Genomic DNA, 27,830 nt, shown 5'->3' with positions numbered 1-27,830 from the left:
TACTGCAACTGCACAGCCAGCAAACACAGGGATGGTGGTGAAGCATGTTGTCGATAAGGAATGGTTCTGTGTGTTTACATCAGGTTATTGCTTGCATAGGCTGTTTCACAACTTTCTTAATTTAGACTCTTGCAGGAATTTACAGCATGTCTTGTCTTTCTGCTGACTGGTTAGCACGCAACAAAAGCTATTCATTCTGCCTCGGTACACGTGACAATAAACAAAACTAGCCTGAAGTATTTGTGAGGTGAAGCTACACAGGCTGACTGGGTGTCACTAGACTGCATTCAGGTTGTCATATGATTGTATTCACCAGAGTGACTTGGATGCCAATAAGGGTTTGCAGGCTGGCACGGTGGCGCAGCAGGAGAGTTGCTGCCTCGTAGCACCAGAGACCCAGGTTTGATCCTTACCACGGACCGCTGTCTGTGCGGAGTTTGCACGTGCTCCCCGTGACCGTGTGGCTCTTCTCCGGATTCCTCCCACAGTTTAAGAATAAGGGGCAAGCCATTTAGAATGGAGACGAGGAAACACTTTGTCACACAGAGAGTGGTGAGTCTGTGGAATTCTCTGCCACAGTGGGCGGTGGAGGCCGGTTCTCTGGATACTTTCAAGAGAGAGCTTGAGAGGGCTCTTGAAGATAGTGGAGTCAGGGGATATGGGGAGAAGGCAGGAACGGGGTACTGATTGGGGATGATCAGCCATGAATGGCTCGAAGGGCTGAATGGCCTCCTCCGGCACCTATTGCCTATTGTCTAATCCCAAGGCGAACAGGTTTGTCAGTTAGGTTACACAAAAAAGCTGGAGAAACTCTCAGCGGGTGCAGCAGCATCTATGGAGCGAAGGAAATAGGCAACGTTTCGGGCCGAAACCCTTCTTCAGACACAGGTTTGTCAGTTAATTGGCTTCTGTTCATTGTTAAAAGGGGGCCCTGTTTCCACGCTGTTTAGTTGACCTTGTTTAGTCTTTTATTCAGCTATCTGTGTCCGTCTGATGCCAAAATCAACAGCCAGTCTTTGCTCAGACTCTAAGTTATCTCTGACCGCAAGGATTAACAAATACACCAGGGAAAATGTTTAAACCAAAGATTTTTTTTTTTTAGACAAAAATCCGAGTTTGAGAATCATTTGATATTAAAATAACAGCTTTTTAAGGTTATATACAGCAGACAATACAAACGGACTCTTACTCCATTCTGGGCACAGCTGAGCGCTTCATAAATTACAAAATGGCGTATTGGAATATTAAATGCTTAAATATATAAAGCAAAAGAAACAATTAATTAACACTCACAATTCTGCACAGCTATCCTTAGCTATGGTGATAAAGTCAATATGACTTGGAAACATCCCTGCGGGTAGGAATTGAGTTAAAGTGTAACAGTTAAACTGGTATAAATAGGGCGTTGGGGCAATGTTATTGGAGACACTGGAACCGTGCCGTTTTCAATGGGCTTTTGCCAGGGTGTTGGGCCTGTCCCATGACTGCCGGCACCCGTCATAGGTTGCCGAAAATTCTCAACGTGTTGAAAATTCAGCGGCAGCCAGTCACGGCCATACAGGCGTCACGTGTCGACATGTTGCGGGGTGATGCCCGTATGGTCGTGAGTAGTCGCCCAACGAGACGTACCTTGTTCTGGTCGCCGCTGGACTTTCAACGTGTTGAAAATTTTCGGACGCCTGTTGCGACTATTGACGGGTGCCGGCAAGTCATCGAAAAAACTTGCGTAAATGGGACAGGTTGCACTTGTGTTCAATTTCTATATTCCAGTGCCCCTTTCATTAATAGAACATGTGTTCCTGTTCGGGTGATCGGACCCACTAACGCGAGGCGTGCCGCCAGTGTGTGTTGGCCCGCCCTGCATGGATCATCCCGTGGAGCGCACTGCTGCTAAATGTGGATTGATGAAGGATCATCGACGTCGGGCGGTTTCGCATCTCCATGGGCAAGGGATCAGCGGGCGTAGGCGGGTTTGGTTTGCTGGGCTGCGGTCAGGGTGACCATCACACCTGGGATTTGCCTGGTCGGTCGGTCTGGTGGCGGGGGAGATAGATGAACTCTGAGCTGAGGGCAAGGTGGGACAAGTCTAGTGGGTGTTAACTGAAGTGGCGTTGCGACTATGTTGGGCTCGTCTTGAACTAAGACACTTGCAGGAAAACCTATCGGCTGCTTGGAGTAGCATGTATACTTTGGGAATGCTTAGGTAGCTCGGACGTTTAATCCTGGGGAGACTTTGATGCATTGGTTTGTTGCTTAAAACATAAGACAATACACGTTCAGAGAGTCAGATCAGTGCATCCTCTTTGCATTGTACTCTCATCTCAAATGGAAACAGCCAAACTTGCTGTTTTTAAATCTCTCTCTGTCTGTCTCTCTCACACACACCCAGACACACTCACATGTACACACACGCGCACTCACACACACACACACACACGTAGACACAGTCTCTGCCAGCGTTTAAGATTGTGATGTTAAGCCTCAAGTTCCACTGGACGAATCATCATGGTGGTGGTCTTCAGGGGGTAGGTTCTTCCCCTCCAGGACTTCCAGAAGATGCCCCGTTTCCTCTCGCGACGCTGCTGGGGCTTACTGGCAAAATATTTGCCGTTCAGGTTGGCTTGCCCGCAGGTGGTGAACCACCATCCCCCTGAAACAGGCACAGAGGTGGGTTGGAGGTTAATTGGGGGGAAAGTAAGCACTCAACCGTGATGGGTCATCCCATTGAATACCCACCCTCTAGTCTGTGAGAACAGGGCCACCCTGCCCCATTCAGTGGGCCAAAGGGGCTGTTTCCACGCTGTATCTCTAAACTAAACATCCGGGAGAGTTTCCAGCATTCTCCTCCCTCCATAGTTCTCTCGTCTTTCATGGGAAGGTGGACTTTGTTAGAAGATGACCGTTGATGGGAAGACGGCCGGTGGGATAGGAATTTGGCCGCCTGAGATTCCTCTTCGTGCATTGGTCATGATAGGAGTAGATAGGAGTAGAATTAGGCCATTTGGCCCATCAAGTCTACTCCGCCATTCAATCACGGCTGATCTATCTCTCCCTCCGAACCCCATTCTCCTGCCTTCTCCCCATAAGTTGATAAGGGCCACAGAGGGTAGTTGAGGCCTATATTTAAGAGGGAGTTAGATGTGGCCCTTGTGGCTAAGGGGATCAGGGGGTATGGAGAGAAGGCAGGTACGGGATACTGAGTTGGATGATCAGCCATGATCATATTGAATGGCGGTGCAGGCTCGAAGGGCCGAATGGCCTACTCCTGCACCTAATTTCTATGTTTCTATGTTTCTATAACCTCCGACACCCAACCCATACTGATCAAGAATCTATCTAACTCTGCCTTAAAAATATCCATTGACTTGGCCGCCACAGCCTTCTGCGGCAAAGAATTCCACAGATTCACCACCCTCTGACTAAAGAAATTCCTTCCTAAAGGAACGTCCTTTAATTCTGAGCTGGTTCGAGACTCTCCCACCAGCAGTGCTATTCTATTGTATCAGATGCCCCCGCAGCTGAGGTGCCCCCCTGCCTACCCGCCCGCCCGCTCGCCAGACTTGGCACTGACCTGTCAGGTGTTTGGCACAGTTCATGTTGAACTGTAGATCATGGTCCTGGTCTCGAGTGGAGAAACGCAGTCCGCTCGATTCACTGATGGCGTTCTTCAGGTTCCCAGAGACGGGGTTCTTGAGGGTGATGGTGTAGTCGGTGGCCTCGCTGCCCAGGCTGAAGGGGTACTCTGTGTACTCTGTGTGGTTTTCCCAGTCCTCCAGCTCGATACGCAGCAGATAGCTGCCCTGGCGTACGATGGTGTACAGCTTCTCCAGACCCAGCCAGAACTCACCTGCGAAAAAAAACCCAAACATGAACAGGTGCAGGGAGGCAGTGAATGCATATCGTTGTCTCTGTACTGTACACTGACAATGACAATTAAAATTGAATCTGAATCTGAATCTGAATCTGATGCTGGTTTACACCGAAGATGGACACACAAAAAAAACTGGAGCAATCCAGCGGGTCAGAATGGTCTCTGGATAGAAGGAATGGGAGATGTTTCGGGACTGAAGAAGGCTCTCGACCCGAAACGTCACCCATTCCTCCTCTCCAGAGATGCTGCCTGTCCCACAATAGACAACAGGTGCAGGAGTAGGCCATTCGGCCCTTCGAGCCAGCACCACATCATTCAATGTGATCATGGCTGATCATCCCCAATCAGTACCCCGTTCCTGCCTTCTCCCCATATCTCCGCTATTTTTAAGAGCCCTATCTAGCTCTCTCTTGAAAGTATCCAGAGAACCGGCCTCCACCGCCCTCTGCGGCAGAGAATTCCACAGACTCGCAACTCTCTGTAAAAAAAAAAAGTGTTTCCTCGTCTCCGTTCTAAATGGCCAACCCCTTATCCAGCATCTGCAGTTCCTTCTTGTACAACTAGTGCACTACCATACCTCACCAGGAGGGAGCAGCGCACCCCAACTCTCTACACAAAAGGTGGACACAAAATGCTGGAGTAACTCAGCGGGTCAGGCAGCATCTCTGGAGGAGATGGAATGGGTGATGTTTCGGGTTGAGGCACTTGTTCAATCTGCCCGTCCCTCTGAGTTACTCCAGTATTTTGTCTCTCTCTTTGGTTCAAATCTGCAGTTCCCGCCTACACATTTCCTTATTTGATTAAGATAAAAAGACCTCCTTTTTTAATTAAGACAATATCCCAGAGTGACAGCACCCATCTTTGCTGGAATAATGCAGCAGAGAAACGTCATCCTGTTTTAATTGTGATAAAACCCCATGAGGTCAGGTATTTGTTACTTGGGGTTACTGCCCCGTAAACAATGAATTCCTTTACAATGGGTGCCCTCCTGCTGACACAATCACCAACCTTAACGCAGAAAAACAACTGGTTAGTGATGTGATGCTTGGATCACGGCACCTTGGCCTTTCCTGACGTAAACATTTCATACTGACACTAAACTAAGGATTAGCTAACCCTAAACCAATTCAAAGATAGACACAAAATGCTGGAGTAACTCAGCGGGACAGGCGGTGATGTTTCGGGTCGAGACCCTTCTTCAGACAGGTCAGTCTGAAGAAGGGTCTCCACCCCGAAACGTCACCCATTCCTTCTCTCCAGAGATGTTACTCCAGCGTTTTGTGTCTACTCATATTCGATGGACAGAGGTGAAATATATCCTCCAGACCCCAAGATACCAACAATACAACACGACGGGGCTAAAGGAACAGCACTAAATTCTATTTACCAGTGAGGTTGCCAAATCCATCCTTGTACGCCTGCCAAAGGCGGTCAAAGTCTACGGACCCATCCATCCGTCTCTGAATCACAGTCCAGCCGCCTTCTGTGGAAACACAACAAACCATTGAACATTCCCTGACATGAGAGATTCACGTCTACTGGAGGAAACTTCTCCTTTAGTTCAAACTAAAATGCAGCAAACCGTGGCCATTCCAACCCCAACCTTAAGGGGTTGGATAGGCTAGATGCAGGAAGATTGTTCCCGATGTTGGCGAAGTCCAGAACAAGGGGTCACAGTTTAAGGATAAAGGGGAAATCTTTCAGGACCGAGATGAGAAAATCATTTTTCACACAGAGAGTGGTGAATCTGTGGAATTCTCTGCACACAGAAGGTAGTTGAGGCCACAGTTCATTGGCTATATTTAAGAGGGAGTTAGATGTGGCCCTTGTGGATAAAGGGATCAGGGGGTATGGAGAGAAGGCAGGTACAGGATACCGAGTTGGATGATCAGCCATGATCATATTGAATGGCGGTGCAGGCTCGAAGGGCCGAATGGCCTACTCCTGCACCTATTTTCTATGTTTCTATGTCACACTCGAATGAAGATGTCTATTTTGACAGCACTGGGAAATCTGTGGGATTCATTGCCACAGACGTCTGTGGAGGCCAAGGCAATGGATATTATTAAAGGGGAGATTAACAGGTTCTTGATTAGCATGGGTGTCAGGATTTACGGGGAGAAGGCAGGAGAATGGGGTTGAGAGGGAAAGATAGATCCGCCATTATTGAATGGTAGAGTAGACTCGATGGGCCGAATGGCCTAATTCTGCTCCTACGACTTGTGAACAAAAAAGACCCAACCCAGTTTACACAAGTGTCTCTGCTCCTCAGTGAGAGCTGTTCTTAACCTCATCCAGATCCCAGACTCTGCTTCCACTAGCATCCAAATTCTTACCATCGGTCATTCGACAGAATACTTCAAAGGACTGCGAGCCTACAGGCTGGACTCTGTACACTCTAGTGGTCTGCTGTCCTTCAAGGAATAGTTGGTGACAGTCAAAGGGAAGTTCTGCAAAACAAAGAGGGAATCTATCAATTAGACTTTGGGCATTTCTTTACGTTTCGTGAAGTTTGTACATTAAGGAAATGTAACTCTTTCCTTTAACGGAGCTTATATTGCCTCTAGTTTACCTTAGTTTAGAGATACAGTGCGGAAACAGGCCATTCGGCCCACTGACCAGCGACCCCCACACACTTAATACTATCCTACACACATTCGGGCCAATTTTACATTTTATGCCAAAGCCCATTGACTTACAAAGTGGTACATCTTTGGAGTGACTCTAGGAAGACCCAAAATATTTTATAGACAGTCACATTGGTAATGTGGCAGCCAATTTGTGTTTATTAAACTCCTACAGGCAGCATCACGACAGCGGCATAATTAGTGTTGGTAGTGTATACTGTGAATCGCCCTTACATTGTTCCAAATGTGTAGGAAGGAACTGCAGATGCTGGTTTACACCGAAGATAGACACAAAATGCTGGAGTAACTCAGAGCGGCAGGCAGCATCTCTGGAGAGAAGGAATGGATGACATTTCGGGTCGAGACCCTTCTTAAGACTGAGAGTCGGGGGAGATGGAAACGAGAGATATGGAAGGGTAAGGTGTGAAAAGGACAGATTAAAGGGGACGAAGTTGAAGGACAATGTAGAAAAGATCATTGTTAGTGGAGGGGGAAGTGACAATGTAAACTTGAATCAGGAGGAGAGACAGTCAGAACTAGGATGGGCAGAGAGAGGGAAAGCAAGAGTTATTTGACGTTGACAAAGGTGGGTTGTAAGCTGCCCAAGCAAAATAGTGCAGTGCCATTGCTTTCAACACTATAGCATTCTTTAAGAATGGGGTAGATGTTGTGTTCAAATCAATACAGACCCGGCCTTCAACTTACATCCTCTACACTATGTGCAAACATATTTCCAAATGTAGGTTAGTTTGGAGATACAGTGTGGAACCAGGCCTTTTGGCCAACCAAGTCTGTGTCGACCAGTACATTAGTTCTAACCTTCCCACTAGGGACAATGGGGAGGGTTATGGGGAGAAGGCAGGAGAATGGGGTTAGATCAGCCATGGTGGAGCAGACTTGATGGGCCGAATGGCCTTATGCTGCACCAATTCCTTGTGAGTGTGCTCCACCACTCAAATATGATCATGGCCAATCACTTATCTTGATACCACATTCCTGCTTTCATCCGAGACTCCTTCTTGCCATTTGTATCTGAAAAATGTATCTATCTCCTCCTTACACATATTCAGCAAATTTGGCCTCCACTGTCCTCAATTGAAATGAATGCCACAAGGCCACCATCCTCTGCGCACCTCAGCCCCAAGCCCTATGATGAGAGTGTGTGACTGCTTGTTCTAGACACCCCTGCCAGGGCAACGTCTTTCAGATGTCCAGGTTTAATGTCCTCAGAAATTTGGGAAGATTTATCTTGAACCCCTCTCCCTTTTCCAACCTCAAATGACATGTTACGACGGCATTATCTAACCTTGCGTTGTATAGTTATCCCGCCATCTCAGCGGGTTCATGGGAGGTCTCGTTCTGGATCTGTGTGAGAAATCTTCACGATCTTTCACCCAGAGGGTTGTGAATTGGTGGAGTTCCCTGCCGCAGGGGGCAGTGGAGGCCAAGTCACTGGATGGATTTAAGAGAGTTAGATAGAGCTCTAGGGGCTAGTGGAATCAAGGGATGTGGGGGAGAAGGCAGGCACGGGTTATTGATAGGGGACGATGAATGGCGGTGCTGGCTTGAAGGGCCGAATGGCCTCCTCCTGCACCTATTGTCTATTGACAATTTACACTTACACCAAGCCAACTAACCTACAAACACGCATGTCTTAAAGTGTGGGAGGAAACCGAAGATCTTGGAGAAAACCCATACAGGTGGGGAGAGGGGTGGGGGGTGGTGGGAACACACATGTTCTTTTAAAAATATTCTTGTTGTTGTTTACAATGTGTTTTACATAGTATCATGTTTCCATATCTGTTGTGGTGCCACAAGTAAGAATTGCATGATTCCGTTTCGGGACATATGACAAAAAAACACTCTTGTCCCTTCTGCGGTACAAATTTGGGCCATTTTCTACATGGAAGATATTAGCCAGGGAAACCAGGAACTGCAGATGCTGGTTTATACCAAAGATCGACACAAAGTGCTGGAGTGCGGGTCGGGCAGCATCTCTGGAGAAAAAGGGCGGGTAACGTTCAGTGTCAGGACCCTTCTTAAGAAGAACAATCCTCGAGTTACTGCTGCCGTACAATTGATATTGCTAGAAGGTGCAAAACTAACATATTCACAGAATGTTGGCTTGCTGAAGGTAAATTCACGCCAAGCTTTAAAGCAGGGCCGGGAACAATGTTTCGTTATTCGGTAAATACTTCTGAGTTTTACTCTCCTCTTCAAAAAGAATGGCTCGACCTTGAACAGAGAGGCATTTTGTGCAACAAGCAGCGTGTATTATTTGCTTGAACTTTGTACGTTGGCAGTTCCGCGGTGCCAACTCACCAGATCACAGCTCACTTCAAAGGTTCAGCTCTTGTGCTGCAATTTAAAAAAGGTTCTTTACCCCTCTCGGGCAAATATCAGGAGGTTTGATCGTTGCACAATGTGGGGGTGGGTCGAACCCGTCTCTCTCGGTGGTGATGGGGATAATATCTCCCCGCTCTGCTTTAGAATACTCTTCTCCCCAATTGCCAGTGTGTGTGTGTGTGTGTGTGTGTGTGTGTGTGTGTGTGTCTGTGTGTGTCTGTGTGTGTCTGTGTGTGTCTGTGTGTGTGTGTGTCTGTGTGTGTGTGTCTGTGTGTGTGTGTGTGTGTCTGTGTCTGTACGAACATGCACTGTACTCCCACTTTGTCCACTTCACCCTACTTTGAGCCCTGTATTAATTTACACGCCTCTAAATAAATTTACCAAAATAAGCTAATAATGTGAAAGCAATCAGTTCAATAACTTTAAAATCCCCTGGATTCTATTTCCAAGTGACCCTTGGGGTCTGAATGTAGTAGCTGCTTCATGCAGTGGATGCCTCGTGAGTTTATTTTTTACTTTAGCCAAGGACATTGCCTGTGCCGCCTAGCTATGGTGTTTTTAAATTTCTCTCGTGCTAATGTGAGTATGGGAATGAAAAATTAATGAACAAGGCGATTTTAGACAATAGACAATAGTTGCAGGAGTAGGCCATTCGGCCCTTCGAGCCAGCACCGCCATTTAATGTGATCATGGCTGATCATCCCCAATCAATACCCCGGTCCTGCCTTCTCCCCATATCCCCTGACTCCGCTATCTTTAAAAAGCCCTATCTCAGCTCTCTCTTGAAAGCATCCAGAGAACCGGCCTCCTGAGGCAGACCCCCCCCCCCCCCCCCCGCCCCCCCCCCCCAGGGCTGCCTTGCTTCCTACACATCATGGCTTAAGCTGGGGGGATGAAAACAAATCAGTTCAATAACACTAAAATACTTCTTTTTTTTTAACTTGGATTCTAGATAAAGTGTACTGGATTTGGTCTGGATTTATTAGCTGCTTTGTTCAGTGGATGGGTCGCCACTGTATATTTTCCACTCCAAGGGTTAAACGGAGTGTGGAGATGTTACACTAGTCGAATCTGAGCGATTTTCAGTAAGGGCGTTGCAATGCACGGGGCTTGCACTGGCGTGGAGTTTTTTTTTCGCCTCTCATATGAAAGCTCTAAAACAGCAACTAAAGGCAGCTCAGTGTTGTACGGTTGATGAAAGGATTAGAATGGGCTCCTTCGGGGCTTTCTTAAGAGGCTAAAGTAAATACAGGAAATTTAGTTACCTAGTTGTCCTGGGATACCTTTCTGCTCACCTGCTTGTAACAGCCGCATCCAGGCGATTCCAGATGGCTTTCATTCTGAACACTCAGAACTAGATCACTTACATGGGTCCCTTACGGCAATTAGCACACACAGTTTCAGTTCTCTGTGTGGTTTCCTCCATTTAAACTCATTAGTGACATCCCATGCCATTCCCCTCTTTTGAGCTCTCTTCCCCTCGCCGCTACTCCCCTGCAGCAACTCCCTACTTGCCTTCCCGTCCTCCAATCTCTCCTCCTCAGCTTTTGTTTTTTTTCTGTTGTGGCCACCCTTTCCTCTTTGTTTTTGATGGTCTCTTTCTCTCCTCTCTTCTGTCTCTCCCCTCTTTCTCCTCTTTCCTCTCGTCTCGCCTTTCGCTCGCTCTCCTTTCCTCCTCCCCTCTCCTTCCTTTCCTCTCCTTCCACTCTCCTTATTTCTTTTTAGTCCTCCCTCTTTTTTTCCCCCCCCTCTCCCTCATCTCCCCTTCCCTCTTCTTTTTTTCTCCTTTCACTACTCCTCCTCCCTCTTATTTCCCCCGTTCTTTTTTCCTCCCCAGAATCCTCTTTCTTCTTTCCTTCCCTACTCCCTCTCTCTCTTTCCTTCTCATGTTTCTCCACTCCATTTCTCTACCTTCCTTCCCAGCCTTGGTCCTCTCCCCTTTTCTTCTTCTATCCTCATCCGGCCTCCCTCCACTCCTCTTTCCCTTTCTTTTCCTCCCTTCCCTCTCCTAGTTCTCCCTCTCTCTCTTTTCTTCTATTTGTCGGTAATGAGGCTTGCACATCCGTCGCAAGGGTTGAATTGGAGGGCGTGACAGGTGGTGGAAGACCGGCAGGGGGTCGTGTTTTGGAGAACCTTTTAAATAATAAAGGGGATAGTCTTATATGGATGGGAAATCTTTCCCGTGCGGTTTTTTGAGCCCCCCAGTCGCTTTGTTTTCTCACGATCGCCCGCTCGTCCGGCGGTTTGCGCCTCCAGTGGGAGCGCCCGTAGGGTATTGAACCACGCGATAGCCCGTTTTCAATTCTGCTACGTAGAGGCTGCTTCCCATTGCTGACTTTTGCTTTTAGTGCTGCTCCCGTGTCCTCCGGGCGCCCTTACCGTTTCGAGTCGTTAACTAGCAGCTTGGTAGTAGTGCTCCGTGGCCGCTCGCGTTCTGCCTTTTCTGTTTCTCTTTTTGGCTCGTTCTTATTTCTTATTGGGGCTTGACCTTGCTCCTCTCCTTCCTAGTTTTCTACGAAGACGTTTCCCTTTTTTTTCCTTTTTTGTTTTTGGCTTTGTGCCGCGCCAGTCGCTTCGCCTCTTCTTGTTCTATCTTATTCGCAGCTTACAGCCCTGGCGGCTAGCCGCAATTCTTAACTTATCACGTGGGCGATCGCTTTCCATGGATTTCCCTTTTCTGTTTTATTCACATCTGCCGACGTTTTTGGCTGTGATCTCCCCTCTTTCTCCTAATAATCTACGTTTTCGTCCGTCTCTCATTCTTCCCTTTTTAATTTTACGAGCGGAGTAGCTCGTTGTCCTTCATGATCTCTTTTGTGCCTCTCCTATTTGTTCGCTCCCCTTATACCTTCGATATATCTCTTTACCCTCTATTATTTTATTCAGCGGAACTTACCTTTCCATGAACCCAGTGTCCCTAAAAAACTCTCACTTCGCCGCTCACTCTCCACTTTTGGTTTGTTGGTCGCTCCTTTTTCCCCTGTGCTTTCTTTTCCACTTTTTGCCCTTAAGGCCCGGAGGTCGTTGAGCGGGTCTTCTCTCTGTGTTTGCCTATTCTCCCAGCCTCGCGTTCCGTGTCCGTGCTGTTCTGCTTTGCTCCCCCCTTTTTCCCTTTCCTCCCCCCTCCGTTTTTTGTTGTCTTTCCCCCCCCTTTTTTTTTCCTGATGGCCGGTTGTTCCCGTTTGCTCTTGTGCTGTACTGTTTCTATTTTTCATGTCCCCCTCCCCTTTATCCTGTCCCCCTTCTAGTCCGGCGCCTTTATATGAAGATTTTTTTTCAACAAAGAAAGAAGGATACTGGATCTGTAAATTATGGATACCTACTGTAATGATATCCCAGACCTATTCTCTGGCTCTGGGGGTGATTAGAGTATGTGTACTCTTTACGTTGTTTATCTCGTTCCTTTCTTTTCTTTTTTGTTTTCTCACAGTCAGTATTTTCGGACGCCTCAGGATCTGCTGCTTGGGGTGGCGGGATGCTCTTTTCTTTCCTTGCCTTTGCTTTAACTCGATTCAGCCGCCTTCCTGAGCCGAGGGCGCTTCCTCCCGTTGTGTTGATAGGTTTTTATCGTTTTCATGTTCCACGGATAGATCAAAATCCTTTAATACGATATAAATGTAAGCGGGGTTGGCCAGTGGTGTTTTAGGTGAGCGAGAGGTAAGATAGGAAGATTGTTCCGAGTTGGGGCAGGGCCCAAGGTGGTAGCCGTTTACGGTATATTAGGGGGCCTTTGATGTGAATAAGTGACTATCTTTTTTTATGGACTTTCGCGATGATGACGGAAACAACACATTTTTTTTTTTTTTTTTTCCCAGAGTCAGTTGGCGACATCGTGGAATTCTCTGCCACATTCGAAGTAGTTGATTCTCTTTTGGGTCCCTTGTTTCATTGGCTATATTAATGAGGGGGATTTTGCGGCCCCTATGTTTATGTAGTTTTTAGAGTGCTTCGGCCTTGGGTGTTTTCTTGCTGCTATACGGGATCAGGGGGGTTCGTCCTACGCCTTAGGGTGTTATGGAGGGCGGGAAGGCAGCCCGGAGGAGGTGGCGACCGGGGCTCCCGAGTTGGTCAGTACGCGTACCCCGGGGGCTTGGCGATTAGCCCTTCACATATTTGCACTGGCCCCGGCGGGCGGGCCAGGCATCACCGGCCCCCCCCCCCCGCCACTCGATCCCCAGGCTTGCCTTTTTCTCTGCTCATTTATATGTTCCTGACAACTAATATTCAGTTGCTACAATGTGTCTGGTCCGTCTTCCGCAAAGGTATTAATATTTGTAATATTTTATTACACCATACCATTATTACTTAATTGACGAAGGGTCCCCCAACCCCAACAACAAAATCACTCTCAAAAGAAGTGCAGATGTGGGGGCTTACCAGATCGGGCCGGTGGGTTTGCTGGGTATCCGCATTCTTACTCACAATTCTTCCTGGGGTCGTGCGTTGGTTGTGACATTTCCCTGCGGCATGCCTTGCTTTTTTTTTTTTTTTTTTTCTTTTTTTGTTTTTTGTGTTTTGCGTTGTGCCTTGGGTCTTTTGATTTACTTTCTCCGTCTCCCTCGCCTTCTTATTCCCCCTTTGTTTTTCCTTTTCCCCCCCGGCTGCTCCTGGGTCCTCTGCGCTGGTCTCCCCGCCCCCCCTACCTCTCCGATCCCCTTTTCTTCCCTTCTTCTTTTCCTTTGTGTTTTTGTCTAACTACCCCCCCCTTTTCCGCGTTTCTCCCTTCCCCCACCCCTTCCCCCTCCTCTTCCCCCCCTTTCCTCCGCTCTCCTTCTTCTTTTTTCTCACCTTTCCGTTTCCCACTCGTCCCCTGCTCTCTTTTGCCATCTCTCTTCTCCCCCTCATTTCCATTTCTTCTTCCCCTCCCCCCCCCCCCCCCCCCCCCTACCCCTCCTCCTCTCCCCTACCTTCATTGCCCCCCCTCGACACCCTTACTGAGCCCCCCGCTCCCTTCCTTCTTTCTCCCTTCCACCCCCTCCTCCTCCGCTGTCCCTCCCCCCCTCCCCCCCCTGCATCATTCCTATATCCTCTAGCTCACGCTCTTACTCTTCCCTCTCTTCAGTCCCCCCGCCCCCCTTTGTCTAAAAACCGAAAACCTAACACCACGTAGGATAATGATCTAACCAACCCAAAAAGCACAGCCAGCAATCCCACAATACCAGAAAAAAACACAACGCCCACAAACCCAAGACCCACCACCACACCAAAACACTTACAAAAAGAGTAAAACAAAATGAACCAGAAATCAATAAAAACACCATAAACCCAAAAACTAATCAACAAACACCACCCCCCCACCACCAGACAAAGGAGCCCACCCCCCCCCCAACCACGCGACAAGACAACAACCAATCCAAGCCCACACAACCCACAAACATTACCCCATCCCTGCGCAACCACACCCCAAACAAAAACCAAAGCCAAATACAAAAAAAAACAAAAAAAAACAAAAAACACCCACACCACCATCCAACATTACAACACACAGAACCAACAATCCCACAACATACTAACACTTAATTTAACAAGACACATTCCAAACAAAGCATAAGAAGAGCGCCACCCCACCTATAAGACCAGAATAGAAGAACACACAACACTCCACACCATGCACCAACCCCGAACAAGGCACGCCAAAATACACAATTCACCACGCCACCCCCCCGTACGCCCCCACACCCCCCAACGTCTAACCCCAACCAACGCGCCCCCCCACAACAAACCCTTCCAAAACAACCAAAACCCCTCTCAAGAGCGAGTGTCCTGCTGACCCCCCTGGAGAGAAGCCAGAGACACGTTTCGTAGGGGTGTAGTCCCATAAAACATAGGATTTAAACTCGCGATTCGCTATCCAACACGACAACCACCAACACACAATCCACCGGCCCAAAAAAACCCAAAACCACCCAAACAACCAACCAGCACAACACCCCCTCACCCCGCATCACACCTAAACCCATAAAAAACCTACCACGCCCAACAACCCACCAAGCAGCAGAACCACAACAACACCCAACAACATATCAAAACAACCCCCCAAACCCGTTCCATGCCCCAAACTATTCTACACAAACTCCTGTCCATGCACCTTCCCATCATTGCAAGCCCTGCCAAAGGACAAAGTCGTGACCATCTTTTCTAGCTGCTCGTTGATATCCATTTTATTCTACCCTGAAGAACTGTGGGATATTGGTCCATGTAAAGGTGCTAGATAAATGCAGACTGGTGTTGTGGCTATGAGTGCTGTTGTTAGTTCAGTTTACTGTGACACAGTAGTTGGGTGTTGCTACCTCATAGTCCCAGAAATACAAGTTCAGTCCTCGCCATGGCTACTGTCTGGGTGGTGTTGGCATCTTTTCATAAGATCTTAAGTGATAGGAGCAAAATTAGGCCATTCGGCCCATCAAGTCTACTCCATTCAATCACGGTTGATCTATCTCTCCCGCCTAACTCCATACTCCTGCCTTCTCCCCATAACCCCCGACACCGGGACTAATCAAGAATCTATCTATCTCTGCCTTAAAAATATCCAGACTTGGCCTCCACAGCCTTCAGTGGCAAAGAATTCCACCCTCTGCCCTTTGTTGGATCGTGTTGTGGCAACAGGCAAGGAATTTGCATTGGGAAAGTTGAAAGTTACATAAACTTAATATAGAGGGTGCATGGAACCAGCTGCCAAAGGAGGTAGTTGAGGCTGGGACTATCCCAACATTTAAGAAACAGTTAAACAGTACATGGATAGGACAGGTTTGGAAGGATATGGACCAAACGCTGGCAGGCGGGACTAGCGTAGCTGAGACATGTTGGCAGGTGTAGGCAAGTTGGGCCGAAGGGCCTGTTGTTTCCACACTGTGTGTAGTGGTGAGTCTGTGGAATTCTCTGCCTCAGAGGGCGGTGGAGGCCGGTTCTCTGGATGCTTTCAAGAGAGAGCTAGCTAGGGCTCTTAAAGGTAGTGGAGTCAGGGGATATGGGGAGAAGGCAGGAACGGGGAACTGATTGGGGATGATCAGCCATGGCGGTGCTGGCTTGAAGGGCCGAATGGCCTACTCCTGCACCTATTGTCTATTGTTTGCAAGATGCCGAATAATGAACCGCAGGTTACCACTGCGGCAATGCTGTGAAGGCTGATTTTATCGTTGCCTCAAGTCTGCACTCCCACCATTTCCGTAAACCAACGATATCTCAATCTTGTGTTTCAATATTACTAAATTATATAAAAAAAACTTTCCAGATCACAAGTGAAGCTGTACTTAAAAAAAAAAAAAAAAAAAAAAAGACTCTGTTGAAGACTGATAGCTTGTGTCTTTACCTTAGGCATTTGGCCCATTCCTGTCGCTGGCTGGTTTAAGAAAGTGGGGGAAAGGTCAGTGTGTTTTGTAAGGGAGAGAAGAAAAAAAAAATCTGTTGAACGAACGGTAGCTCTCGCCCAGAAAGAAAATAACAACCCACAGAAAAGTCCAGCACGGAAGCGGGAAGTTATTTTGAAGAAAGCTCTTCAACTTTCACTCACTTGGCCCCGTGCCACGTTACTAGTCTCAGTTTTATTTTAAAAACAACAGAATACGAAGAACCGTTTGGAAAAAAAAAAAAAAAAAAAAAAAAGGCCATCTCCTATTTTGCAGATAAAAGACTTTTAATATGCAGTCAACTTCAACTTTCACCCAGTTGGCTGGTGACCAGAACTGCCGGATTTCATTTGTCAGAAATTCCTAAACAGCCCATTGTCTGGGAAAATCCTCCTCCTCCTCCTCCTCCTGGTTTTCAGCCTAGCCCTGTGCAAGCACTGTGCCATTTAGAGGGACAGTCCCTTGTATTGATCAGACCCCCCAACACAAGGAGTGCCCAGTTCTGGGATCGGACACAGAATCAGTCATTACACAAAGCAGATTGTGTAATGTCACTCTACAGATAGACATTTTAAACTCAATTTAAAGAAAGGAGCAGCATTATCGTTTATATTCCATTCTGCCCCTTATGTTTATATTAAACATTAAGCAGCCTTGTGCAAGAAGGAACTGCAGGGTGAGATAGACCCCAAAAAAGCTGGAGTAACTCAGCAGGGACAGCATTTTCTATCTTACACAACGAGGAACTGCAGGTGATGGTTTTCACTGAAGATGGACACAAAATGCTGGAGTAACTGGGTGGTGAATCTGTGGACTTCAATGGATATTTTTAAGCAGATACTTGATTGATAAGGGTGTCAGGGGTGATGGGGAGAAGGCAGGAGAATGGAGTTGATAGATCAGCCATGATTGAATGGCAGAGTAGACTTGATGGGCCAAGTGGCTTAACTCGGCTCCCAGAACTTGTGAACTTAGCGGGTGGGGCAGCATCTCTAGAGAGTGGGAATGGGTGATGTTTTGGGTCGAGACCCTTCTTCAGATTCAGGGAAGAGGGAAACGAACAATTGGTTCCTCTCGCAGCTTTTATTTTCGGATGCTTTTGATCTCGATTGCCTTTAATAGTCAGTCCTGTATTAATACCTTATACCAGATTAATTCACAAAGAATAATTGGAAAAGAGAAGCCACACCATCCATTTTCTATTATGTATCCACTCTGAAGCTACTAGTTCCCAGCAAGATAGTCAAGTCAAGTCACATTTATTTATATAGCTCATTTAAAAAACAACTCTCGTTGGCCAAAGTGCTTTACGTTTGTTATAAGAATAGTATAAACAAACAAACTACATACATATATACATGTAGCCCTCGCTCAGTGGACGTCAGGAAAGGCTTGGGAGTAGAGATGAGTTTTTAGTGTTGACTTAAAGGAGTCGATGGAGGGGGCTGTTCTGATGGGAGGGGGGGTGATGATGCTGTTCCACAGTCTAGGAGCTGCAACCGCAAAGGCGCGGCCGGTCGCCCCTGAGCTTATGCCTAGACCGCGGGATGTTCAGCAGCCCCAAGTCGGCCGATCTGAGGGACCTGGAGGTGGTGTGGTCGGCGAGAAGACTTTTAATGTAGGAGGGGGCAAGCCCATTGAGGGCATTGTAGACATAGAGGAGGGTCTTGAAATGTATACGATAGATCCTTCATGACTCAACTGCAATATTGAAGGCGTCGTGCACCATGAAGATCAGCTCTCAGGATACGAGTACAGGAGAAAGCCACATTCAATTCCTTTCCCCCCCCCCACACCGACAGCTACGAACTATGGCAGACAGGTTCCCTTTATCGTGCCTGCGTACCGACTGGCCTGTTTTGCCAACAAATTGTTAGAACAAACAATCACAGAATGTACAGTGTTTTCTACAGGCAGAATCTCAGAGGAATTGGCCCGCAACGCTCCCTGCTCATTACTCATCAAGTGCCCTTTCCCCTACTTGGCAGCCGGCCGGGAAGACATTCCTTGTGTAGCCGTGCTGCACACAACGTTCACAGTCCAGCTGGATCTCCGTACCAATTTAACCTCCGCTCAACAGGCATCCGTCAACTTGCAATCCCAGGTTAAGTGATTCAGAGTCCCCAGTACACAGCTGGAGCAGGCCAGGAATGACATGGCTCCATGTACACTACCATTTGTATTGGACACAAAATGCTGGAGTAACTCAGCAGGACAGGCAGCATCTCTGGAGAGAAGCAATGGGTCTATTGGTATTGAATGGGCGGTATTGCATGTCTGTTTAATCTGTGTATGTGTGTGTCTGTGTGTGTCAGTGTGTGTTAGTGTGTGTTAGTGTGTGTTAGTGTGTGTTAGTGTGTGTGTGTGTGTGTGTGTTAGTGTGTCTCTCTGTGTTAGTATGTGTGTGTGTGTGTGTGTGTGTGTTAGTGTGTCTCTGTGTGTTAGTGTGTGTGTGTGTGTGTGTGTGTGTGTGTGTGTGTGTGTGTGTGTGTGTGTGTGTGTGTGTGTGTGTGTGTGTGTGTCTCTGTGTGTTAGTGTGTCCGTGTGTGTGTGTGTGTGTGTGTGTGTTAGTGTGTGTGTGTGTCTGTGTTAGTGTGCGTGCGCGCGTGTGTGTGTGTGCGCCCAATGCACATGCCAGTGTCTGCCTATATTGCAGAGATAGACACAAAATGCTGGAGTTTAAGAATAAGGGGCAAGCCATTTAGAACGGAGATGGGAGAAAAAAAATTTTCACACTGAGTTGTGAATCTGTGGAATTCTCTGCCTCAGAAAGCAGTGGAGGCCAATTCTCTGGATGCTTTCAAGAGAGTTAGATAGAGCTCTTAAAGATAGCGGAGTGAAGGGATATGGGGAGAAGGCAGGAACGGGGTACTGATTATGGATGATCAGCCATGATCGCAGTGAATGACGGGTTTTACATGTACCTGAAGCTTTTACTGCCTCGATGGGGGGATCAGCAACAGAGAGAGTAATGGTGTTGATTCCAATGATCTGGGTTCAACCCATTCCTCTGATGTTGCATGCGTGCTGGAGTCAGCATGCTCGTAGTCACCATGCGAGCTTCCTCCAAGTGAGACCACACTCAACAGATGTGCAGGTTAGTGAGTCAATGAAGGGTGTGTTGTGAGTGGTGGAATCTGGTGGTAATAGAGGCCATGAGAGAAATAGAAGGTGTGATTACTGGAAATGGCAGCTGGGTGGTCAAAATAAGCTGCGGGCCAAAGGGCCTAATTTGTGGTAGGAATGAGCTGCAGATTACACTGAAGATAAGCCACAAAACGCTGGAGTAACTCAGCGGGCCAGGCAGCATCTCTCATTCCTTCTATCCAGAGATGCTGCCTGTCCCACTGAGTTACTCCAGCATTTTGTGCCCATGTTGTGGTGTATGGGTGCAATGAGAGGAGTGGTCTTTTCAGAATTCCCACATGAAGTGTAGGCTCGATCAGCAAATCTTGCAACATTATTTCCTAATCATTCAGATGTACAGTACTTACTGTCGGCTAGTGTTGGTTCATCACTGGGGCGAGGGTGAGGAAATATGTCCATCCTTCGCTTGAGGATCAATTTCCAACTTGGACTGTCCTTGAGGTGTAATCTGCTTTCTTGAAGCTGTAAAAAAAAAAAAAAAATAGCATCATAGAACATAGAAAATAGATGCAGGAGTAGGCCTTTCAGCACTTCGAGCCAGCACCGCCATTCAATGTGATCATGGCTGATCATCCACAATCAGTACCCCGTCCCTGCCTTCTCCCCATATCCCCTCAACTCCACTATCTTTAAGAGATCTATCTAACTCTCTCTTGAAAGCATCCAGAGAATTGGCCTCCACCGCACTCCGAGGCAGAGAATTCCACAGATTCACAACTCTCTGGGTGAAAATGTTTTATCCTCATCTCCGTTCTAAATGGCCGACCCCTTATTTAGAATATTATGTATCTACAGTCTTGGTCAGCGTTTGTTGTGTTGTGTTGTGTTGGTACGACGCATTGCATCTCTCTTCTCCTCCACACGTTAGTATTTTGCCACGACACTGTCCTGTGGCAACACACACACACACACACACACACACAGTGAATCCTGGCACAATGATCCAACACCAAGTCTGGACTAGAACAAATTCCAATCCTCTCCACACCCAACGACTCCAACCCCTGGGAAAAAAAACCAAGCTGGAATCTGGGCGATTACAGACCTCTTCACCACCGTTCCAGATTCAGTAGGCTTCCCTGCTTCTCCGACCAAAGACCAGTTACCACATAGGTAGACCCCAAAGGTGCTCCCAGAGTCCCTCAACGGGGCAAGCAGCTCCTCTGGAGAAAAGGAATAGGTGATGTTTCGGGACAAGGCCCACCATTCCTTTGGTCTCGAAGGGTCTCAATCCGAAACACCGACAATTCCTTTTCTCCAGAAGCGCTGCCTGACCTGCTGAGTTACTCCAGCTTTTTGTGTCTAGTTTGGTGTAAACCAGCATCTATAGTTCCGTCCCATCAGTTATCTCAGGCTGGGTCCATATTAACAGCATGTCCTACATTTCCTGTACAGTGATGATATTTTCTTCCATACACACAACATTTAACTGTTAAATTCCTGTGTATAATTAGTGCTGATCAAATAGTGAAAAACGTGGATAGAGTGGATGTGGAGGGAACGTTTCCACCAGTGGACGAGTCTCGGACCGGAGGTCATATCCTCCGAAAAAAATGACATGCCTTTAGGAAGGAGATAAGGGGGAATTTCTTTAGTCAGAGGGTGGTGAATCTGTGGAATTCATTGCCGCAGATGGCTGTGGAGGCCAAGTCAGTGGATATTTTGAAGGTGGTGATCGACAGATTCTTGATTAGTACGGGCGTCAGGGGTTATGGGGAGAAGGCAGGGGAATGGCGTTGAGAGGGAAAGATGATTGAATGGGGAATAGGCTTGATGGGCCGAATGGCCTAATTCTGCTCGTACAACTTATGAATTTATGATCACATTGCCACTTGTGTCAACAGGACCCTCTTTTTTTTTTTTTAAACCAAAAATAATTGTGATCAACTATGTACAAAAACACACAAACATACCAACAAACCCGCCACCATACTACAAAATAAACCAATATACTTAAATATTAAGTCACTATTTCCCCATCCTTATTGAGGATCATTCGACCCCCCCAGCGATCCCAGACATCCCCCAGGGCAACCGTGGACCGCGAGTTATCCTTTTCTAGTGCCACCCGGGCCCGGACGTAACCCTGGACAAGGGGCAGGCAGCCGGCTCAGGCGGGGCCCAGTTCCGCTGCGACTCGCGGATGGATGGTCAGCTTGACCAGGCCTAGGACATCAGCACCCTCCTCGTATGTGTGTGTGTACATACACCCACACACACCCACACCCACACACACACACACCCACACCCACCTTGCTTTGCAGAACCTTGATCTGGATGTTCTGTTTGTCCAGCTGCCACTGTTGGTCTTTGATTCTCGTCAGCAGTTCATCGATGTTTTTACTTTGATTTTCCATAATCGACTGCAAAAAAAAAAAAAAAAAACCTCAAATGATTGGACAAATAAACTTTTTACAAAGTGCACAAGTACTTTTATATACATTTACAAAGTAAATAAACACTTTACTAAAGTATGCAGTTTAAACACAGCGGTAGAGTTGCAGCCTCACAGCGCCAGAGACCCGGGTTCGATCCTGACTACGGGTGCTGTCTGTACGGAGTTTGTACGTTTCCCCTGCGACTGCGTGGGTTTTCTCCGGGTGCTCCGGTTTTCTCCTACACTCAAAAAGGCTTTCTAGGTTAATTTGGCTTTGGTGAAATTGTAAATTGCCCCTAGTGTGTGTAGGATAGTGTTAGTGTGCGGGGATCGCTGGTCGGTGTGGACTCGGTGGGCCGGAGGGACTGTTTTCACACTGCATCTCTAAAGTCCAAAGAACAAACAAACAAACACTGACAGAGATATTTGGATCTTTAAACAGATTATCTGCTCGTTTGTTAATTCGCTAATTGGGGGAATTTACATGAGGAAAGTTGAAAGTTACATCAATTGAAGATAGACACAAAATGCTGGAGTAACTCAGCGGGACAGGCAACATCTCTGGGTAGAAGGAATGGGTAACGTTTCGGGTCGAGACCCTTCTTCAGAACGAGAGTCAAGGGAGAGGTGAGATGCAGAGACAGGGAAGAGCAAGGTGTGAAAACGAGACAAAGGGGATGGCTTGCTGCTGCAAGCAAGAGTTTCACTGTTCCACCTGGAACATACGACAATAAAACACTCTTGAAGATCAAGCTGAATGTAGAATAGATTATTGTTAGCTAGGAGAATAAGGAGCAAGCCATGTAGAACGGAGACGAGGGAACATTTTTTCTCACAGAGAGTTGTGAGCCTGTGGAATTCTCTGCCTCAGAGGGCGGTGGAGGCCGGTTCTCTGGATGCTTTCAAGAGAAAGCTAGATATGGCTCTTAAAGATAGCGGAGTCAGGGGATATGGGGAGAAGGCAGGAACGGGGTACTGATTGGGGATGATCAGCCATGATCATATTGAATGGCGGTGCTGATCATCCAACTCGGTATCCTGTACCTGCCTTCTCTCCATACCCCCTGATCCCTTTAGCCACAAGGGCCACATCTAACTCCCTCTTAAATATAGTCAATGAACTGTGTGGCCTCAACTACCTTCTGTGGCAGAGAATTCCAGAGATTCACCACTCTCTGTGAGAAAAATGTTTTCCTCATCTCGGTCCTAAATGATTTCCCCCTTATCCTTAAACTGTGACCCCCTGTTCTGGACTTCCCCAACATTGGGAACAATCGGCCCGAAACGTTGCCTATTTCCTTCGCTCTGCACCCGCTGAGTTTCTCCAGCACTTTTGTCCGCCTTCGATTTTCCAGCATCTGCAGTTCCTTCTTAAACACAGCACGACCACTAGAATGGTACACAGACTTTTGGTACACGCAGCTCACGTCTCCCACCCTCGGCACTATCTGTTCCAGTTTCCGAGTTGGTAAACATGTCCAATTCACTGCTAGACTATTCCTCGACCTCTGGCTTTAATGTTTTTTTTGGAGAGGGGGTTGTGGGGTTGGGGCACCTTTGGCTGTAGCTGAGCCACACAGGATGTATCACCCCGGGTGAACTTTTTTTTTTAAACACACATTCTCACTGAGCGGTTAGAATTAGAACGAGTCAGCTCCTACCGAAGGTAACGTTCACTGTAATTTCACCAAATGCCACTCATCTCGCGTTTACCCGAGACTCGATTGATCCACGCGTTATTTTATTAACACAGGTTTTAGAGGTGGAATTAGGACATTCGGCCCATCAAGTCTATTCCGCCACACAAAATCACGACTTAAATATCGCTGATCACGACTTTATTAAAGATTTTTTACCGTGTTTGAACCGGAGACATTTTGATGTGCAGAAAGGAACTGCAGATGCTGGTTTACACCGAAGATAAGACACAAAATGCTGGAGTAACTCAGTGGGGACAGGCAGCATCTCTGGAGAGAAGGAATGGGTCGATACCTTTCTTCAGACTGATTCGACCCAAACCTTCTCTCCAGAGATGCTGCCTGTCCCGCTAAGTTACTCAGGCATCTTGTAAACCACCATCTGCAGTTCCTTCCTACACAGACCAGCGAGATTCTTGCCTGCAGCAGCACAACACAATATGTAAACGCGCGACACTGTAAACAATATCATAAACGAGGGGAGGAAAAAGTTCAGCGTGCGTCTGAAGCAATATCTCGACCCGAACCGCCACCTATCCCTTCTCTCCAGAGGTGAATAGACATTAGGTGCAGGAGTAGGCCATTCGGCCCTTCGAGCCAGCACCGCCATTCAATGTGATCACGGCTGATCATCCCCAACCTGCCTTCTCCTGCTCGAAGGGCCGAATGGCCTCTACTCCTGCACCTATTTTCTATGTTTCTATGAAACCCAAAGGAAATAGGTAACGTTTCGGGTCGAAACCCAAAGGGTTTCGGCCCGAAACGTTGCCTATTTCCTTCGCTCCATAGATGCTGCTGCACCCGCTGAGTTTCTCCAGCACTTTTGTCTACCTGGTAGTCATACTGTACCTTTCCATCGGTATAAATATTGACTTCCCCTAACTTCGAGTCGCCCTTGCTCCCCACCCCCACACATCCTTCCCAGTTCCCCGACCAGTCCTCCCCATTTCATTTTCACCTGTCTGCTGTGTTTTGTCACCTTCTCAATAGACAAGAGGTGCAGGAGTAGAGGCCATTCGGCCCTTCGAGCCAGCACCGCCATTCAACGTGATCACGGCTGATCACCCCCCAACCTGCCTTCTCCCCATATCCCCAGACGCCGCTATCTTTAAGAGCCCTATCCAGCTCTCTCTTGAAAGCATCCAGAGAACCTGCCTCCACCCCCCTCTGATTCAGATTCAGATTCAATTTTAATTGTCATTGTCAGTGTACAGTACAGAGACAACGAAATGCACTGAGGCAGAGAATTCCACAGACTCACCGCTCTCTGTGAGAATAGGTGAGTGAATGCCTGTCCCGCTGAGTTACTCCAGTTTTTTGTGTCTATCTCGAGTCCAGAATGTTGGAGTAACTCAAGCCGGGACTGGCATCCATTCACCCATCCATGCCTGGAGAGAGGGGAGGGGAATGGGTGGATGTTTCGAGCCGAGACCTTGCTTCAGACGACTCTATGCACAAAGCTGCGGTGGGTAAAAACTCACTCTGATACTGTTGTCGTTGTCCAGGCCGCTCGACTCCGCTCCCCTCCCGCTGGCCAGTCTCCCCACCTTCTCCTGCAGGCTCTGCAACGCCTGGTCCATCCTCAGCCGGTCGCGACCCATCTCCTCCACCTTGTCCCGCAGGGGGCCGGCTTGGACGAGGCGAGTGTCGGCCAGCTCGCCCAGCGTCAGGTTGTGAGCCCGCAGTTGCTCCGTCACTCCCCGCAGCTGATCCCTGGTGCGGTCAACGTGTTGCTTCAGCCCGTGGCCGAGCTGCAGGAGGCCGTGGGCGATCAGGTTCACCTCGTCCCAGGACGCGAACTGCATCCTCCTCTCCTTGGCCGAGGAACCTTTCCTATCGCCGAGGTGATTGCACATAGCCCGGGAGCAGCTAGCGGCATAGAGAGCTATGCACAGCGCTCCACCTAGAGCCAGCTTCATTCTCCCCTGCTTTCAAAATAAAGTTGCCTCTTTTTGTTATTTATCTCTCTTTCTCCTCTTTCTTTCTCTCTATCTATCTCTCTCTCTCTCTCTCTCTCTCTCTCTCTCTTTCTCTCTCTTTCTCTCTATCTATCTCTCTCTCTCTCATTCCAACTCTTTCTCTCTCTCCCACTCGCTCCCTCTCTCCTTCTCTTTCTCTCTCTCTCTCTCTCTCCTCTCTCTCTTTCTCTTTCTCCCCTTCGCTCTCTTTCTCCTTCTCTCTCTCTCTCTTCTTTATTGAGTCTCTTCTCTTCTCCTCTCTCTGTGCCTTTTTTTCCAATCCTTCCACCACAGTCCTCAAGTCTCCTGTGTTTGCTCGCTGCCTCTCTCTCCAATTGTCCCCCCTTTAATAGCAGCGTTAGCGGACACGCCTCTTCGCCAGCATATACACGGTGGCAAACGCGACGAGGGAACGTCTCCAAACACTCCCCCCCCCCCCCCCCCCCCCCCCCCCCCCCCCCCTCCTCACGGGCAGAGAGCGGAAAAAAAAACACGTTGAAAAACTAGTCACAGCTGTTTTGCCGAAGAGTTTTTTGTTTTTTTTACAAAGTACAAAAAGAATCTAGTTTTCAAACTGCGCTACCTTCCCAAAGGGAAGAAGTGCAGACGCTGGTTTCAATCGAAGTTGGCCATATGCAGAGTAGTGCCCCATGTCGACTACACATTCAGAAGGTAGACACAAAATGCTGGAGAAACTCAGCGGGTGCAGCAGCATCTATGGAGCGAAGGAAGTAGGCAACGTTTCGGGCCGAAACCCAAAGGAAATAGGCAACGTTTCGGGCCGAAACCCAAAGGAAATCGAAACCCAAAGGGTTTCGGCCCGAAACGTTGCCTATTTCCTTCGCTCCATAGATGCTGCTGCACCCGCTGAGTTTCTCCAGCATTTTTGTCTACCTTCGATTTTCCAAGCCGTGACTCCTCGCAACCTGCACCGCCATTCATGGCTGATCATCCAACTCAGTATCCCATCCCTGCCTTCTCTCCATACCTTTAGCCACAAGGGCCGCATCTAACTCCCTCTTAAATATAGCCAATGAACTGTGGCCTCAACTACCTTCTGCGGCAGAGAATTCCAGAGATTCACCACTCTCTGTGTGAAAAAAAGTTTTCCTCATCTCGGTCCTAAAAGATTTCCCCCTTATCCTTAAACTGTGACCCCTTGTTCTGGACTTTGGACTTCTGGACTTCAGCATTTTGTGTCTGCCTCAGCATTACATCTCTGTTTTTTGTATTCCCAGTCCTTGGCATAGAAACATAGAAACATAGAAAATAGGTACAGGAGTAGGCCATTCGGCCCTTCGAGCCTGCACCGCCATTCAATATTATCATGGCTGATCATCCAACTCAGTATCCTGTACCTGCCTTCTCTCCATATCCCCTGATCCCTTTAGCCACAAGGGCCACATCTAACTCCCTCTTAAATATAGCCAATGAACTGTGGCCTCAACTACCTTCTGCGGGAGAGAATTCCACAGATTCGCCAGTCTCTGTGTGAAAAATGTTTTCCTCATCTCGGTCCTAAAAGATTTCCCCTTTATCCTTAAACTGTGACCCCTTGTTCTGGACTTCCCCAACATCTGGAACAATCTTCCTGCATCTAGCCTGTCCAACCCCTTAAGAATTTTGTACGTTTCTATAAGATCCCCCCTCAATCTTCTAAATTTCCCCCCTTCGATAAATACGTCCCCACTCTGTGCCTGGGAAGTTTTGCTCTGCTTTGGACGTTGGATTTCCTTCGGTTTTTGAGACCAAGGGCTGCTTTAATTAGGGGGTTCTTTTTGGCACTACCTCTCCCAAGGAACTCGGAGTTTAAGAGTTTAAGAAGGAAGTGCAGATGCTGAAAATTGAAGGTAGACAAAAAGTGCTGGAGAAACTCAGCGGGTGCAGCAGCATCTATGGAGCGAAGGAAATAGGCAACGTTTCGGGCCGAAACCCTTTGGGTTTCGACCCGAAACGTTACCTATTTCCTTTGGGTTTCGGCCCGAAACGTTACCTATTTCCTTCGCTCCATAGATGCTGCTGCACCCGCTGAGCTTCGGCCCGAAACGTTGCGTATTTCCTTTGGGTTTCGGCCTGAAACGTTACCTATTTCCTTTGGGTTTCGGCCCGAAACGTTGCCTATTTCCTTTGGGTTTCGGCCCGAAACGTTGCCTATTTCCTTCGCTCCATAGATGCTGCTGCACCCGCTGAGATTCTCCAGCACTTTTGTCTACTTTGGGGTGTAAGAGGATGGTTGAAGATTGGGGAATATGCACGTGATTCGCTGGCAGTAAGGGGAAGTTTCATTTGAAGAAAGATCAGGGTTGGCTTCAGTCGATTAAATTCGAATGGCAACTTTTTTCATATTTTAATCTGTGGTATTTCTTCAGAAAAGCTATTTAAAAGACAAAAAAAAAAATGTCACTGTTAGCATTTATAGATATATAATTTGAAATCATGGTTTATGCTTCCCAAATGGTCA

At 47.7% G+C, this 27,830-nt stretch overlaps 2 protein-coding genes across 3 annotated transcripts in view; one reads left to right on the top strand and one right to left on the bottom strand.

Moving 5' to 3' along the window:
- Positions 1-27,830, top strand: part of LOC129711009 (dedicator of cytokinesis protein 7-like) — a 162,511-nt gene that overhangs the window by 36,202 nt on the left and 98,479 nt on the right. The window lies entirely within an intron of this gene.
- angptl4 (angiopoietin-like 4) lies at positions 1,071-25,434 on the bottom strand. Its single transcript, XM_055658352.1, has 7 exons — positions 24,893-25,434; positions 21,590-21,700; positions 19,685-19,799; positions 6,208-6,321; positions 5,259-5,354; positions 3,572-3,847; positions 1,071-2,650 (listed from the first exon to the last, which is right to left on the bottom strand). Exons 1-7 carry the CDS (start codon positions 25,328-25,330, stop codon positions 2,475-2,477), a joined length of 1,326 nt encoding a protein of 441 aa, XP_055514327.1. The 5' UTR covers positions 25,331-25,434; the 3' UTR covers positions 1,071-2,474.

This window comes from Leucoraja erinacea, chromosome 29, assembly GCF_028641065.1.
Source record: "Leucoraja erinacea ecotype New England chromosome 29, Leri_hhj_1, whole genome shotgun sequence".
Lineage (NCBI taxonomy): Eukaryota > Metazoa > Chordata > Chondrichthyes > Rajiformes > Rajidae > Leucoraja > Leucoraja erinaceus.
Note: the sequence above shows the minus strand (reverse complement) of the source record. Positions and strands in the feature narration are given on the sequence as shown.

Bases quoted from the DNA above. Each gene is read 5' to 3' on its own strand.
- angptl4 (XM_055658352.1), bottom strand. From the start codon at position 25,330: ATGAAGCTGGCTCTAGGTGGAGCGCTGTGCATAGCTCTCTATGCCGCT. The intron at 5,355-6,207 runs GTAAGAATTTGG...GTGTTTCCACAG, and splicing joins ATTCTGTCGAATGACCGATG to AAGGCGGCTGGACTGTGATT. The intron at 2,651-3,571 runs GTCAGTGCCAAG...TGCCTGTTTCAG, and splicing joins CTGTGCCAAACACCTGACAG to GGGGATGGTGGTTCACCACC.